This window comes from Doryrhamphus excisus, linkage group LG6 (assembly GCF_037039965.1).
Source record: "Doryrhamphus excisus strain RoL-2023G ecotype Guam linkage group LG6, RoL_Dexc_Guam_v1.1, whole genome shotgun sequence".
In the NCBI taxonomy this organism is placed as follows: Eukaryota; Metazoa; Chordata; class Actinopteri; order Syngnathiformes; family Syngnathidae; genus Doryrhamphus; species Doryrhamphus excisus.
The window spans coordinates 7,229,368-7,245,832 of NC_136362.1; the positions used below are offsets into that span (position 1 = coordinate 7,229,368).

General features: G+C 52.6%; 3 protein-coding genes across 5 annotated transcripts; all 3 read right to left on the reverse strand.

Annotated features, from left to right (window-relative positions):
* Positions 1–64: 64 nt before the first annotated feature.
* Positions 65–5,167, reverse strand: map3k14b (mitogen-activated protein kinase kinase kinase 14b). 2 transcript variants are annotated; one of them, XM_078791324.1, is made up of 15 exons: positions 4,999–5,167; positions 4,659–4,797; positions 4,508–4,577; positions 3,927–4,434; positions 3,720–3,854; positions 3,507–3,636; positions 3,305–3,433; positions 2,437–2,541; positions 2,208–2,365; positions 1,993–2,143; positions 1,459–1,905; positions 1,297–1,397; positions 1,122–1,230; positions 960–1,060; positions 65–853 (listed from the first exon to the last, which is right to left on the reverse strand). In XM_078791324.1, the coding sequence occupies exons 1-15, from the start codon at positions 5,122–5,124 to the stop codon at positions 716–718; spliced, it is 2,547 nt and encodes an 848-aa protein (XP_078647450.1). In that variant the 5' UTR covers positions 5,125–5,167; the 3' UTR covers positions 65–715. The 2 variants fall into 2 exon arrangements, with proteins under 2 accessions (XP_078647450.1, XP_078647449.1); XM_078791323.1 differs by having other exon boundaries at positions 66–880.
* Positions 5,168–5,635: 468 nt separating this feature from the next.
* On the reverse strand, positions 5,636–11,376 carry grnb (granulin b). The gene is made up of 13 exons (XM_058067001.2): positions 11,073–11,376; positions 10,579–10,737; positions 10,391–10,513; positions 10,212–10,325; positions 9,869–10,141; positions 9,608–9,737; positions 8,175–8,266; positions 7,876–8,088; positions 7,585–7,809; positions 7,289–7,525; positions 6,992–7,225; positions 6,703–6,918; positions 5,636–6,626 (listed from the first exon to the last, which is right to left on the reverse strand). The coding sequence occupies exons 1-13, from the start codon at positions 11,097–11,099 to the stop codon at positions 6,513–6,515; spliced, it is 2,157 nt and encodes a 718-aa protein (XP_057922984.2). The 5' UTR covers positions 11,100–11,376; the 3' UTR covers positions 5,636–6,512.
* A 665-nt stretch (positions 11,377–12,041) lies between these two features.
* On the reverse strand, positions 12,042–16,264 carry fam171a2b (family with sequence similarity 171 member A2b). 2 transcript variants are annotated; one of them, XM_058067183.2, is made up of 8 exons: positions 16,058–16,264; positions 15,404–15,631; positions 15,234–15,326; positions 14,966–15,127; positions 14,702–14,881; positions 14,518–14,631; positions 14,315–14,441; positions 12,042–14,245 (listed from the first exon to the last, which is right to left on the reverse strand). In XM_058067183.2, the coding sequence occupies exons 1-8, from the start codon at positions 16,140–16,142 to the stop codon at positions 12,805–12,807; spliced, it is 2,430 nt and encodes an 809-aa protein (XP_057923166.2). In that variant the 5' UTR covers positions 16,143–16,264; the 3' UTR covers positions 12,042–12,804. The 2 variants fall into 2 exon arrangements, with proteins under 2 accessions (XP_057923166.2, XP_057923167.2); XM_058067184.2 differs by having other exon boundaries at positions 14,966–15,124; positions 16,058–16,263.
* Positions 16,265–16,465: the final 201 nt, after the last annotated feature.

The window sequence follows — 16,465 nt, forward strand, 5'->3', positions numbered from 1 at the left end:
AAAAATAGTATATCACAGTAGATTGTATAAAAGTGTTTCAAATGTAGAAGATGACAGCAGATGATGTTAAGGCCAGTAAACAGGCGTCGAGGTCTTGTCCTGCGCTTGTGTGTACAAATAAACTGGTCCATCCTGAATTTGCTTCCTTTGCAGCAAGTGACTTGTTCTTCGAGGAAGAAGGCTGAAGAAGGAAGTAATGAACATGTTTTTTTTTTTAATTAGAAATGGGCTCACAAAACATTATGACAATATTTCAAGCATCTTTTACATCCATCAGTACAAGATGTTTTTTGACCAAGTTTTGTCATTTTTACTCCTCCAGAAAGTCAACAAACAGCAAAGAAAAGAAGAAATCTTTACAAAAACCATTTATGTTCACAATTTATAAGTGATGTGGATCTCAAATTGGATTTTTACGCTACTAGCTAGCTGCTTCCTTGTCTTCATCTAGAGATGTGCGAGTCATGAACGAGTCATTCAAAATTTGCAAGTTGTTTACTGAATCGGTGCTCACGGGTACTCGTCTTGGTTAAAGCCAGCACAAGCTAAATTGTCACAGGAAGTGTCCCCCGTGTCTATCTCCAGCCTCAGCTAGCAAGGACTTTAAGCTAATGCTAAGGAAGTTGGCATGGGCACCTTCCCTCCCCTGGTAAGACGTTGCCCTCTGCTGCTTTGGAGTGAAACTTCAAGTTGGTGAAGAAGCAGATGTTTCTTCTCAATTCCGTTGTTCCAGTGTGCCATCGCGGACTCGCCACGTCCACCGTTGACAAGCGTCCGGCGCAGGGACACAGCGAAGCCACAGGCAAGGCTCCTGGATCTCCCATTCCGAGGACACCAACTTCCTGTCCAGCGTCTCCAAGGTGAAAGCAGTCATTGACACCTGAACGATCACATCATCATGGAAACATCAGGAAAAGGAAAAGAAGACAGTAGAAGCCGCCATTCTCCTGGTTTTTTACCTGCTCGCTGATTCCGACGGCAACATGTCCCACTTGGACAAGGTGACGTTCCCTGATCCTTAGACATTCCCCCTGGGCATCCTCGATCCACACGTCCACGCCTGCCAGTCACATGACCACATCAAACATCCCGCCGTCGCCAAGCAGCACCTCGGTCTTTACCTTCAAAGCAGCGCGAGGGGCAGCGACGCGTCCACGCCAAATCCTCCATGCGGCTGCCGCATGAAGAGAAGACCCCTGAGCTGAGGTCATCAGACGAGCACTCCGAGTCCTTAAAAAAAAAAAAGTCCAGACTGAAGAAGAGCTACTCGGACAGGCTCACGTCCTCGTTACAAACCAGGTCTGAGGAGCCGGCCTGTGAAGAGCTGCTGAAACAGGAAGGGGGGTCATCACGCGGCTCCGGGGATGGGGTCCGCATGTCAACCCTGGGGTCCACACCTGCCGAGACACAGGAAGAACCAATTACCTTCAGACCTTTACCTAGACTTGAACTTCTCACCATCTCGGAGGTCTTCCAGGTCACTATCTGATCCTGTTAAAGTCGGACGGGTCTGCTGGCCTCGCCGCAGGACAGGGAAAAATCCTCGGAGTTCTCTCAGATACTGTGAGGACTCCTCATCATCATCTCCCTCGTCTTCCCAGTCCCCTTCATAGTCCACATCCGTCCCCAGCCTCATGTCCCTGGGACCTTTGTCCTCTCCTGTGTAAATATCCACGTCGGAATCTGCATCCCAGTCGTGTTCATCCCGTAGAGACCTCGGATGGCATTCCCGTTCCAAAGTGAGGGAATCCTCCTCATCATGATCCTCGTCCACCGCCGTGGTTCTCCACGGGCTCACCCAGTGCATTGTGGGAGCTCTTGTGCCCGGCGAGCCAGAGCGGGCGTCGCTTCTGTCAGCGAGCTGTTCACAGGCCCGTTGGACGGATCCAGGACTCAGACCGCCAACTGAGGGGCGTTGTTGTGGTCACATGTCAGCGTGGGTGGAGCCATCAGCGTATGGCGTTTAGGAGCAGCCAATCACAGTTGACATACCTGCTCTGAGGGCCTTGCTGGTTTTCCTCCTCAGCTGGCTCGCCGACGCCCGCCTATCGGGGTCCTTCTGCAGTCCGGCCCAGAACACCCTCGCTGTCAACGTGTTGCAGCCGGATGGCACCTCCCACAGGGGCGGAGGCTCGTTGGCAATCTGAGGAGCGACAAGAGGCGTAACCGCGCGGTCCTACGGCACAACGTAAAGAGGCGCGGCTTACGTGGAGACACAGCGGCTGCGAGTAACGGCGGATCCACGGGTGGCAGCCAGTGAGCATGTGCAGAAGCATGCAGCAGCTACTCCACACGTCCACCTTGGCGTTCAGGCGGTCCCCGCACGCCACCTCGGGGGCCATGTGGGTCTCCGTGCCGGGGAAGGCTGCCTCACACACACATAGGCACACCGTCGTAAAAGTAGTATGACGCATAGAGGATTGATTTGGTTTTTACCCATGAAGTCTTTGGTGCTGTGTCCGTTGTGGTCCAGCATGTGGGACAGTCCAAAGTCACACAGGAACGTTTGCGTGCAGTCAGCAGATAGCAGCACGTTGTCCACTGTACTCACACATCATAATAATAATAATAATAATTCAATGTGGGCTGCACGGTGGTCCAGTGGTTAGCGCACAGACCTCACAGCTAGGAGACCTGAGTTCAATTCCACCCTCGACCATCTCTGTGTGGAGTTTGCATGTTCTCCCCGTGCATGCGTGGGTTTTCTCCGGGTACTCCGGTTTCCTCCCACATTCCAAAAACATGCTAGGTTAATTAGCCACTCCAAATTGTCCATAGGTATGAATGTGAGTGTGAATGGTTGTTTGTCTATATGTGCCCTGTGATTGGCTGGCCACCAGTCCAGGGTGTACCTGATACATGTTTGTATCAGGTGCACCTTTTGGGTGTTAAGTTGCTATGTGATGAATTTAGTGCTGTTGGTAGTGATGACATCATAACTGTCACTGTACACTGGTATATTTGCACATTTACACATTTGGCACCTAGACCTCACAGCTAGGAGACCCGAGTTCAATTCCATCCTCGGCCATCTCGGTGTGGAGTTTGCATGTTCTCCCCGTGCATGCGTGGGTTTTCTCCGGGTACTCCGGTTTCCTCCCACATTCCAAAAAACATGCTAGGTTAATTAGCGACTCCAAATTGTCCATAGGTATGAATGTGAGTGTGAATGGTTGTTTGTCTATATGTGCCCTGTGATTGGCTGGCCACCAGTCCAGGGTGTACCCCGCCTCTCGCCGGAAGACAGCTGAGATAGCCTCCAGCAATGAATGAATAAATAATTGAATGTGTTCAGAGACCTCACCTTTGACGTCCAGGTGAAGGACCTTCCTGCGGTGCAGGTGTTGCAGCGCCCCCAGTGACTGGTGCAGGAAGTGCAGGGCCAAGTCCTCAGGGAGGGCGCCGGCCGTTCTCATGAGCTGAGCCAGACTAGCTGAGGACGTTTCAACATAATCGCCGTTCATCGGCTGTTCGCAAACCGTGGACAAACCGTGGTCAAAGATTACCTGGCTTCAGGTCCATGAAGATCACCACGTTGGGCCCCTCCCTCACGGCCCCGAAGAGCCGCACCACGCGAGGAGAATCCAACATGCTCCACGCCGTCACCTCTTCCTGGTTGAAGCGACTGAGAGGAAGCTGGTAACACACGCACACACACACACACACACACATGTTGTTGTGGAGGTGCAGCCATCTTTGGACTTCCAAGATGTCCTCACCTTCTTGGCGGCGCACGTGAAGCCGCTGGTCTTGTCACGCACACACAACACGTCCCCGTAGGACCCACTGTGGATGTGTCGGAGGACGCTGTACTCCTCGCCTTCACGGTACCGCCAGTTGCTGGGTCGTAGTTTCTACACACAACAACACACTTCCTGTTACGTCTGTGTGTGTGTGTGTTGTCACTGTGTGTGTGTGTGTGTTACGTTGTGTAATAGGAATCCCTGGTGAGGACATGATGATGAAGATGAAGATATCAGCAGGGGGCGTGTTTTCTGATGGATGACAAAAGGCCAAAGCGAGAGTTTTGACATCGGCGTCATGTTAGCGCTCGGACAGGTGCGTGATGGCGAGCGGGCGGACCCACGCCCCTTACGGCCCAACAAGGAGGAGGAGCCTTTCATGGTGTCAAAGGTCAAATGTGAAACGTCGGAGTCGTCGCTTTTGGACTCGGATGCAGCGCCGCTGTTGCGCAGGTCGTGCGGACTCTCGTACGGTGAAGACGCGTCACGCACATCCGTGGCGACATCGTGAAATAACTCCACAAAGGGGCGGGGCTGTGAGTCCTTAAACGGAGTGGGCGGGGGTATGATGTCATCAAGTGCTGTGCACCAATCATCTTGAAAGTCATCTGGTCTTTGGACTTTTCTGCGCCGGTGTGGGCGTCTCAGGCTGTCCTCGGTTTTGGCGGCCCCAGCGCCCCCGGGAACACACCTGCCAATCACAGTAGAGACGCCACCTGTGATCAGGAAGTGGCGTTACCACATGACTGGCGTGCTTCGGCTACCTGAACATTGCCAGCAGGTGATGCTGCGAGTTGGAGATGTCGGTCGGGCTGAACTCCTGGAAGTCTTCTCCTGCGAGAACATGAACTGTACCTAATTAAATGGCCAGTGTGCGTGTGTGTGTGTGTGTGTGTGCGTGTGTGTGCGTCTCACTCTCGGCCTGAGCCACGATGGACAGGCTACAATGTTCTCTGTTGTCCATCAGGTGTTTCGCCGTTCCCAGCAGCATTGCTCGACTCAGGTGTGGGGGGGCAACACGGACCGGCACGTCGGACCCTGCGCTCATGTGACGCTGGAGGTCAAAGGTGACAGATATCAACACAGTTGAAGGTTTGAGGCAAAAATAGCACACAGTCAACCCCCCCCCCCCCCCCCTCCGCCCCAGCTGTCCCACTCATATCTTGGTGCGGCTGCCATCTTGACACCACCGAAGCGGATGAGAACGTGAAAAAAGTTGCCATCATGCTCATTTCCTGTTTCCTCCTGACGTTACCTCGATGGCTTCCTGTCCTCGTCGGGTCCAGTAGAGATGTGGTCCTGGTCCTTGACGACCGGCCGGACTTCTTCGTGTATTTTGAGTGTCACCTCGTTGCTTCCCGCCCCCACCAAGACTTCTCATTGGTTCAAATACATTTCACCCCACCCCTCAGATTCTGTTCTGGACCAGCTGGTGCACCCGGTGACACCAGTGTGTGTGTGTGTGTGTGTGTGTGTGTGTGTGTGTGTGTGTGTTCTCCCTGGCAACACGGGGTGGGGGGGCAACAGTGGACCAATGGAGGTGCTCTTAAACTTTAAACCGGTTTGTCCCGTTAGCATTTGTTCAATTAACTCATCTTATGTTGTTGTGGTAGGATGGAAAGCGCCCCCCCCTCACACCCACACCCCCCACACATCCCTGTTCCTGTAACGCACCTGTTTGTCATGTGCTGATTAAATAAGGCCATTTAAATTCAAGCCGGCTGTGGCTCGGATCCTCTTTTTGTTTTTGTTTCCTCTCTTCTCCTCTCCGGTTGGCCCGTGACGGCGTATGGAGGGGGGGGTTTGTTTGTGCAGCGGTCACCTGCTGTGATGGGTTGATGACACCTCAAGGAGTGTATTGATACACAAAAGTGTGTCAGACTCGGCCCTGTATTGACGCCGTGTTGGTCACTCAACAGTGACCTCTACTGGAGATATAACATCATTGCAGTTAAAATGAAAACATTGCTGTAAACACAACATTAGCCTGTGTAATATTTTATATTTATTCAATTGCTAGTCTTTTTAAAATAAGATTTATAATTTCATTCACTCAATTTGTTTGCCGTTTGCACGGTGACCGAATGGCTAGTGCGCAGGTTCGATTCCACTCTACCCCATTCCAAAAACGTGCTAGATTAATAAGCGACTCCAAATTGTCCATAGGTATGAATGTGAGTGTGAATGGTTGTTTGTCTATATGTGCCCTGTGATTGGCTGGCCACCAGCTGTCTCGCCCCAAGACAGCAGGGATAGGCTCCAGCATGCCCACTGTGTTATTTATCAGAAGGGTTAAAATATTGCTTTTTTGTGTAAAATATCGCAAATTAAAGCGTTAAGTACTATTTCGTCGAGTTCGTCCCATCAGTGGCGGTGGCGAGGACCTGGCCACGGTTGCCCCCCCCCCCATTGTAAATATTAACTGTAACTACCATCAAGTTTGTTTGTTTGTTCATATTTCTATTCTAAAACAGGATTAGGATTAGTTACAGACTTGACGCCCCCTAAAGGCGGTTTAGCAAGACCACTTCCTGTCGGATGAAGCTGAAATGGACAAGGTCAAATTTTTGTTTTATTGAACACGAATCAGATGTGATCAAATGATCATCTAAACTGATCCCAATCAAACAAATCTAAAATAAAAAAAAAATGAACTCTTCATTAATACCAGCCCATGTTGATTAGAGTCGCATCCAATCATCAAATCAGCTGATGGTGGGGGGTTGGGGGTTGGCGGTGGGGGGTGTCCAGGGTTCTTCTAGCACCATGTTAAAGGTCTCCTGGTCTGTCCGAGATGTACGGAATTGGACTGCAGCCGCCAGTCTTTAAATCGCACGAGAAACCGGCAGGACAACATTGCTTCATGTCGGCGCAGCACACGGCCTGCGGACACAAAGACAGAGTCAGGCCACGCCCCCTTTCCCGCCCGGCATACGTTTATTTGTCAAGATGGACCCACCTTAGGGGAGGGACAGCAAGCCCAACCAGAGTTGGAGCTCTGGCAGCATGTTTCGTGTTCGGGGCAGCCAAACGCCGCCGTGGAATTACACGGCACCAACGCGTCATCAGCGCGGACCGCCTCGACTTCCAGCATCGTCTTCTCGCACGTACCCGTCTCCATGTTGCACGTGTATCCCTGCGGGCAGCAGTGCTCGTGGTCCGCACAGCACACGGCCTGTTGTCGGGGACATGAGGATTGGGGTTCAGACTTTCAAATGACACACCAAAACAGGAAGTGGCGTTCCCACCTTAACGAGCGGGCAGCAGCCCCACTCGCCAGTGGGCAGCTTGCAGCAAGTCGTCCCCGACGCGCAGCTGCTCTTATCATCACATTTGATGTCCGTCACGGCCGCCGGATGCGTGTGGGCAACAGCTTTGGAGAGCCAGGGCATGACATGGCGTCCCCTGGAACAGGAAGCGCGGTGCGGCTCGCACACGTGTCCGGCAGGACAGCAGTGCTCGCCGTCGTCACAGCACACGGCCTGCGGGGGGTAAACATTAGTCAGGGTGTGACGGTGGTGGCGTGCTTTGTCATGCGATATTACCTGTGGCAGTGGGCAGCAGCCCCACGTTTGAGTCCTCTTCATGAAGCAGCAGCTCGTAGCGCTGGGGCAGCTGGTTCTGTCGTCGCACATCTGCCTGGCTAAAGAGAGCCGTCGACGGGGCGCCATCTTCCGGAACCAAGGTAGGCGGAGCTGGCCAGGCTTGTCGCATGTCTGCTCGGCGAGGTTGCACTTATACCCGCCGGGGCAGCAGTGCTGGAGGTCGTCGCAGCAGACGGCCTGCAAGCGGAGCCAACGTCAGAGTCCTGACAAATTAAAAGCAGGATGGCGGCGCTGACCTGCGGTAACGGGCAGCATGCCCACTGCCCGGCCGCCACTTTGCAGCAGGTGCTCCCGGCGGGGCACACAGTCTGCTGGTCGCACTCCTCGTCATGCATGGCGGCCATCTTCAAAACCCAAGGCAGGGGCGGCGACACGCCTAAGGGGTCGTCACATGTCTGAGCCTCCACGTTGCACTTCTTGCCGTGAGGGCAGCAGTGCAGGTGGTCCTCGCAGCACACAGCCTGGCCGGGGAGGGGGGGGGTCGCATGTCACACGTTTACATCACATGACCCACCCGCCATCTTTACCTGCTCCACGGGGCAGCAGCCCCAGGCCCCGCCGACAGTCCTGCAGCAGGTGAACACACCGGGACACGACACCGACTCGTCACACTTGGTGTTCTCCCCCAAGGCCGAGCGGGGCCACACGGCGGCGTCTGTGGGATGATCGCATGTGGCGGTGGCCATGTTGCACACGGTGCCGTGAGGACAACAGTGGAGGCCGTCGGCACAGCAGACGGCCTGCGGCCACCAGCACAACCAGTTATATCCACCTGATGAATTGTGCCGTCGGCTCATGGCCGACCAGAGAATGACTGAATGCGTACGTCAGGCATGGGGCAGCAAGCGAAGTCTCCGGAGCTCGTTTGGCAGCACGTTGTCTTGTCAGGACAGACGGACGTCTTGTCGGGACACTCCACTAGGAGACATTAGAGTTATAGTAGCTAACGTGACACATTAGCAGTGTGTAACGCAACAGTTAGTCAGTTACATTCATTCATTCATTTTCTACCGAGGGTCGCGGGGGGTGCTGGAGCCTATCCCAGCTGTCTTTGGGCGAGAGGCGGGGCACACCCTGAACTGGTGGCCAGCCAATCACAGGGCACATATAGACAAACAACCATTCACACTCACATTCATACCTATGGACAATTTAGAGTCGCTAATTAACCTAGCATGTTTTTGGAATGTGGGAGGAAACCGGAATACCCGGAGAAAACCCACGCCCGCACGGGGAGAACATGCTAACTCCACACAGAGATGGTCGAGGGCGGAATTGAACTCAGGTCTCCTAGCTGTGAGGTCTAGTTGCCAAATTTGTAAATGTGCAAATATACCAGTGTACAGTTACAGTTATGATGTCGTCAACAGCACTAAATTCATCACATAGCAACTTAACACCCAAAAGGTGCACCACCCTGGACTGGTGGCCAGCCAATCACAGGGCACATATAGACAAACAACCATTCACACTCACATTCATACCTATGGACAATTTGGAGTCGCTAATTAACCTAGCATGTTTTTTTTGGAATGTGGGAGGAAACCGGAGTACCCGGAGAAAACCCACGCACGCATGGGGGAGAACATGCAAACTCCACACATGGCTGAGGGTGGAATTGAGCCCTGGTTTTCTAGCTGTGAGGTCTGCGCGCTAACCACTCGACCGCCGTGCCGCCTTGTCAGTTACAACCTTTGTAAAAAATGAAAAAAAACTAGCGCTTTAAGGTCACCGCATGTTATAGGTAACATAACACATGTAATAGGTGACGTAGTGTTACATGTAGGACATCATGCAATATATGTAGGTAACACATATGCGTAACAACACATGTGGTGTATGTCGCAACACAACACATGCGTACTTGGGTATCGTAACATGTCGTGGGTAGCACATGTAATGTAATGTTGTCATCTTATTACCGACAAAAAAACTGGGTGGGAATGTCTAGTACTGCTCTAAAATGGTTCCAGCCCAATATGGGAAGAAAGGAAGTACTTCAAACCAAATGGTTATGACCTGTGGGATTCCCCAGGGGTCAATCCTGGGGCCGCTATTGTTCAATCTGTACATGCTCCCTTTAGGCCAGGTAATACGCAGCTGTAATGTGTCATTAGTACGAACGGTGCGCCATAAATAAACTTGCCTTGCCCTATCGTAACATGTAGTAGAAAACATAAACACATGTAGTGGGTATTGTAACACGTGTAGTAGTTAACGTAATATGTAGTAGGTATTGAAAAAGAGAACAGGTCTTACTGTCACTGGTCCAGGCCGGAAGCTTCTTTAAGAGCGGCACGTGAGAATCACCAGATTGGCACAGCCTGTGCTGCAGGTCGCACACGCTATCTCGAGGGCAACAGTGGACATGATCGCCACAGCACACGGCCTGCAGAGAAAGACGTGGTCACGAAAGAACACGTGACAGTAAACTCGAGTTCGATAGCAACAGTGCTAACATCAGGAACACAAGCTAGCAACTTAACATTAGCATGAACGTGCACGTTCGAGGACACGTACGTCTGGGTAAGGACAGCATCCGTAGTCTCCGCTGGCGAGCAGACAGCAGGTGAAAGTGTCGGGGCAGCTACTTCCTCCGTCGGGACATGTCACTGATGCCACGGCGGTCGCTGCGGTGATGATGATGTCATCATTCCTTAATGCGCGAGTCTTGGCAGGAATTTTTCCCATTAGAGGGAGCCACCCGCCCGACGGCGAGACGCATATGGAGCGAACGAGATCGCACGTGGTTCCCTCAGGACAACAATGACGCTTGTCTTCGCAGCACACCGCCTGTAAAGGCGCGACATCGGAATCAAAGCTGTGGGTTTGTAAGTATAACGAAATAACTTGTTGACGTCACCTTAGCCAACGGGCAGCATCCCCAGAAGCCATTAGGAAGCTGGCAGCACGTGGTGTCGTCCGGGCACTCGAACTGTTGGTCAGGGCACATAATGGCCGCTGCTCGCAGACTCAGCTGAATGACACACATGAATGATATTTTATTCCATGCTCGTGCACACGTCCTCGACATGTTCCGACCTGCTTGGGAGAACGTGGCGTGATCCAGGGAAGGGACGTGGTTTTGTTGACGCATCTGGCATGGAGAAGGTCACACACGGTGCCCTCAAAGCAGCAGTGGAGGCCATCGGAGCAGCACACAGCCTGATTGATACACACAATACAAACTCACACTTGGTTCTAACGTGGAGGTAGTGCAGGCGACTCACATGCGGCAGTGGGCAACATCCGTATCCTCCCACTGTGCTTTTACAGCAGGTGCTCTTGTCCTCGCATACGCCGCCATCAGGACAGACGAGAGCAGCAGTGCTCACCGCCAGCAGGGTCAATCCCAGAATGCTGCGGTGATGAAAAGACATCAGGAGGGTCTGCAACAACAACAACAACAAACCTCCATGATGACAAGTATTTTTGGTGCTTTGGATATGAAAGGAAGGCCATTTACCACATGTTTGAGACCATCACTTAAAAGAGGGCAGAGATTTAGTAGTCTTATTTAATGTTAAAAGCTACACATCGTCTCTTGTTGCTAACACAACATTTAATTGACCGTTTATATATATATATTTTTAATCATTTTTGCATTGTGGTGAAAACGGTGAAAACAGTGCAGTGTGACGTAGGTGCATGGAAAATATGACACCGACTTTCTTTCTTTTTACAAAATTCTGATTTTTTAAACATCGCTAGACAAAAGGCTTACCATCATGGAGGCGGCAGATGACGTCATTTAAGCACAAACGTCTCCCGTATGCATTTGTACTCCTCCAACAACACAAAAATACACTTTCTGTCGGGCTAAAGCACACTTTCTGGCACACAAGCTAACGTCACGCACTAAGCTAGCAGCGGAAGTTAGCCTAGCATACTTTGTCGGCTGACAAACACTTTAGTAGCCGTGTTGGCTTCGTCGCCAAGAGTTAAAGGCAGTCACAGAGACAAAGTGACTCAAAACTGAGTCTTTAACAATGTCTTCAACGTCTCCCTCGGTTCACGCAATTTCCAATCACATGACACAATGACACGTGACCGCACGGCTTCTTAAAGAGACAGTAGCTCTTGGTGTCATGGCGGATGGTCAACGTCTGTTGGTTGTTTTCTCATGTGAATTAAATGCGAGAGCCACTTTCTTTCATCGCCAAACATCTCGATTGGCTGCACCGTAAAACGTTTACAAATAAACACATGTTTTCTTTTGTGGTAAAATTTTGTGTCAGTCCTTAACGAGTCGTTCACAACTCGCACTGAAATGGAACTCACTTGTACTCGTCTTCGTTAACTTACTACTTAAGCAAGCGGTTTAGACGTCTTAACTGCATGTGTACACATGTATTAGTCCTCTGCACCTGCTTCAAATCAACCCTTCCTGTCCGAGCTGCATCACAGGCGCACTAAGACTCGAGTTTCAATGACTCAAGGGTACTCCTTCAAGACTCGAGTTTCTTTGACTCACGGGTACTCCTTCAAGACTCGAGTTTCATTGACCCACCGGTGTTCGCCAAGCATCTACAGTTTGGCCGCTGAATTCGTTGTGCATGTGTGAGTTAATATTAGTACATAAAATGCAATATTTTTATGGATTTTTCCACCTAACATAGTACGAGTACATTAAATTCTATATTTTTATGGATTATGGTATTTCTCCTTTCAAAATAAATTGCCCAACAGCGACTGACTTAGGGAACACATTTATTTGTACATAAAGAATTTACAAGTGGATGGAGGCTCACAACTTGACCATCATCATCCTCCCGCACTGTGGAAAGTCCTAAACGCAGCAAACAACACTACACTTTGCAAAAGCTTTTACTCTGAAATGAAAGAATCATGTTAGTGTAAACATTGACGACTGGAAGAAGGTAACGTTTTTTGTTTTTTTTTGCAGAAACATCTACGCATGCACGTGGCGGACAAAGAAGAAGATGAGCAATCCAAACGGGAAGAAGCCGTGTGCTCAGTGTGGACCAGCAGGCGGCGCTAGACCGGGCGTGGTAGGAAACCTCCATGCCAAGCAGGCCCTCCTGGAGAGAAGGCACTTGGAGGAGAGGAACAAGGATTCAAGTAAACACGCCCAATGTGGGGCCGGGGGTGGGGCCAACGGGGGCGGTCGCGGCGGTGCAGTTGGTTCGTTGACATGCAGCCTTGGAAAACAGGTGAGAAACTAACGCACACCTCGGTTCTCAAAGTCCTCCACTCTGGCGCCTCTGGAGGAGCACAGTGGTATTACAAGACAACACAGCAAAAAAAAGCTAAATGTTTCTAGATGTTTCCTTCACAGGACGTCAGAAGGACGTGTCAGTCATGGCTCAGACGTGACAGCTGACGGCTTTCGCTGTCACAGCGGCGACCAGCGGGAACCCGAGAGGTCAAAGTGCAGAGAAGCAGTGGTCTGTTGTGCTTTTTGAGACAGGGAAGGCTGGTGAGATTCGGCCATCTTACTTCCTGGGATGGAACACCATGAGAGGCCTGTCTTCAATCTTCTGCCACGGACTCTTCTTGTTCTCCTCCTTGTCATCTGGGTCCTCCTCAGGGCTGGTCATGGAGTCCCGGCAGGTCTCGCTGTTGCTGCTTCGACTGCTGTTCCCGCGACTGCGACCTTTCCTGGGAATCATGGATCCTCGAGAAGACGGTCCGTCATCCAGAAGAGGGGTGAGCGAATTCTCCTCGGGCGACACCGGACGTCCCTCGCTGCTGCTGGGGTCGCTGTGGTCGGGGTAGGCCAACTTGGAGTAACTCTTCCTGGTCCCTTGTCCCTTCCGCCCCGTCTCCCAGCGCTCATCTTTTCCCTTCCGGTTGATTCCGGACTTGTGCTCATGAGCCTCCAGTGGCGGTTCCAGATTGACATCTCTGGGACAGCTGCTGGCCCCGCCTCCGAATCCACCACCGCTGAGGTCGTTGCCGGCGTCGATGTAGGAGTGCCGTACGTGTGCGTTGGCGCGTCCGTCCAAGGAGATAAACCACGCCCTTGGGTGTTGCTTCACGCCCAGCTCCAGGAGCTTCTTCTCAGTCAGAGCCTGCAGTTCTCCGTTCATCTGGGCCATGGTGGAGTCGTTGAAGAGCACCGGGATTGTCACGGGTCCTCCTGATGTGTCCGACGCCCAGCTCGGCTCCTCTGATTTGTCGCCGTGGGAGGTGCTTTGCTGCTGCTGCTGGCCTTGCTTCTGGACCTGATGGTGCTGTTGGCCTCCTCCCATCTGGACGCCATCTTTGTCCGCTTCCTTCTGCTCTTTGCCGTCCTTGGACGCAAACTCAGAGGGCAGGCGCATGTAGTGAGCGGGGATGACCAGGGTTGGTACCATACTGCGGTACATGTTCTCCTTCATCTGGTCAATGGAGCTGCAGAAGATGATCTGACCTGGTTGGGTGTTGAGGGACGTGGGTCGGGCGAGGCTGTCGGCCGCCGCCGCAGAGTATTCTGGAGGTTTGTCAGGTTGGCTCGGGACGTATCCTTGGAAGCGCGGCGGCGACGGTGGGTCGGAGGAGTACCCGCGGTTGTCGTTGGCGCTGTGGTGTTGGTGGTAGTCGGACTCGCCGCCTTCCATTGGACCATAACCACGACTGTAGTCTTCGTGCAGCAGCGGGTTGTCCAGATTGTTGGTGTCCGTGGCTCGGGTGACCTTCATGGGGAAGCTTTCGCAACGCTGGGAAGAAGAGTTTTTTCCCTTAGCGTGTCGCAACATGTGAGCGGGAACATGCTTCGTCAAGTCCTCTCTGGAAGCCGACAGGTCTGACTTGTCATTGGACGGACCGGACTCTACATGACCGCCACATATGAGATTGAGACGTGATGTGGATGTTCCTTGGTCCCTCTTGGCACCGTTCACATTGGAGGAGATGGGCTTCCCGTGCTGTCGACGTGGCTTCAAACACCTCCGTCTGAAAGCAAGCAGACCGAGGTCACCTGAATGTCACATTTGGACCTGAGCCGTGAAGTGGAGATGAGACCTGCAGTAGTAGAGCAGCACACAAAGCAGAATGAGCACCAGCAGTGCCAAGGAACCCAGGATGGCGAGCAGGAACAACGTGTGGTAGGTACTGATGTCCCTCAGACCCGGGTGGCCCAGCCCGAGACCTGCGTCATATGACACATAAGGACAGCGGAAAGGTTCTGGAATGTTTGTTTTTCTTGAAGAAGGCGGAAGAATTACCTGACGATGTGGGGAAGGCTGCTAACCAGTATCCCATCTGAGGAACCACAACGTTCCACACAAACCGAGTCCCATCCTTCTGGATGTATCCTGTCCCGTTGCGCACCCACAGTCCTGCACAGTCCGGCATATCCGTTAGATGACATAAATTCCCAGAGACATGATGGAGAGGACTTTCCCTCACCTGTCATCGGTTGATACATCCAGGTGGGAACGCTGGTGGCCATTCTGTTACGAGTGTCAGCCGGAAGCGGCACAGAGACGTGGATAGAATCCGACACCTGGACCGGAACGCCATCTTTGTCGAAGAGCTGAACACTGAATACTGCCAGCGGCGTCAGATCCGTCCAACCCGCTTCCGCACCTGAAACCGCAAGGAAAAATGATCTCATATTCCCAAAGGAAATTCCTCAAGCATGCCGACGCCATCTTGGTTTATGTTGCTCACCTGAGGCGTTGGTCTCTCGTCCCAGCAGGAACGGGAAGCCGCCGACTTCAAAGTGACTCCTGGCGGTCGTCAGCGAGGCCGACAGCGTCGTGTCGTTGGAGTCGGGCGGCAGCTGCAGGGACTTCCTCTGAAGCTGCACCAGCGGCTGCTTGGCGCCACCTGCTGAGCGGCAAAGACGCATCAGTTGAAAAGTCGCCAAGCCGGTAGACGACCACCATGTATCGACCACCATGTGTGTAGCTTGTTGGAGAACAAGCTAGGACATTACCTGGCGAGCCAGACAGAACCTGTAGAACGTCATCGTAGACAATGAGTGTTCCGGGCCGCTGCGCCAGCAGGTACAAGCTGACTGAGGCGTAAACTACGAGGAAAAGGAGAATGATGGGAAACCTGTGGTGGGCGGGGCCACAAACATCAATCAAAACATGTTTGTCTTACGAGGGACCCGCCCCGAGTACCAGGGCACCGAGTTGGTGATGTAGTTTGCTTTGGAGGCGCTGATGATGACCCATGTTCCCACTCGGTACAGGAAGCCCACCCTCAGCACGCCGTCACCGCCCGCCTGAGAGGAAGCCAGGACACTGTGATTGGCGTGGACCTCCACCAAGGCGTCAGCCACCGGCGACATGTCACTGTTGTCCAACACCTGGACTTTGATTTGAACCTCTGCAACACAGCACACGCTAGTTCACGTTCGACCGCCATGACACGCAATATGTTAGCTTTGTAGCATGCTAACATGGCGATGAAGAACACTGTCACGTGACTGCTGAATGTGGGGCACGCTGAGATGTTACCATGGTGACATACGCACTCGTAACACACGTGTGACGTCATACAACACTGACGTCTATTTGGGCCTTTGTGCATCGCAGGAACATAATGACGCCTCGTGCACGCGCGCGGCAATGATGTAGCATAGATCACACGACGGTTCATGCGCGTGCGTGATGTCCACATACGCGTGGGTATAACATGACGACGAAGATGAAGAAGAAGATGATGATGAAGATGAGCACAAAAGCCTCCATGCAACCACGCCCATGTCATCGTCGTGCGGCAGCGGCCCCCGCGTGCGTGACGAGATCTTACCAAATTGCTCGGGCACAGATTTGGCCTCCCAGAGCGCGCACACGCAGGCCCAGACGAGCACACGATACACGCGGACAGCCGCCATCGTCGCAGCTACATGCCTCTCATTCCCGCCGCGGCACACGCACACACAGTACACACACGCGCGCGCACGCACGCCGAGGCGTCGCCGTCTTGGTCTTGTTTGGAGGTCCGTGCACGAGCAGGGCAGCGAGGCGTGCGTCCTCTGGCGGTCGCCGGAGTTAGTGCTCGAAGTCGCAATGACACGAATCAAACAGCAGGGGGTAGCAGAGACAAAAATATCCGCGGGCACTGCTCTTTAACGTTACTATGTACATAGCGTCACATGATCTTTAGGTGGCGCCAAAGCAATCGTCTCGAGCTGATTTTGAAGGCTTTAAGTGCTTT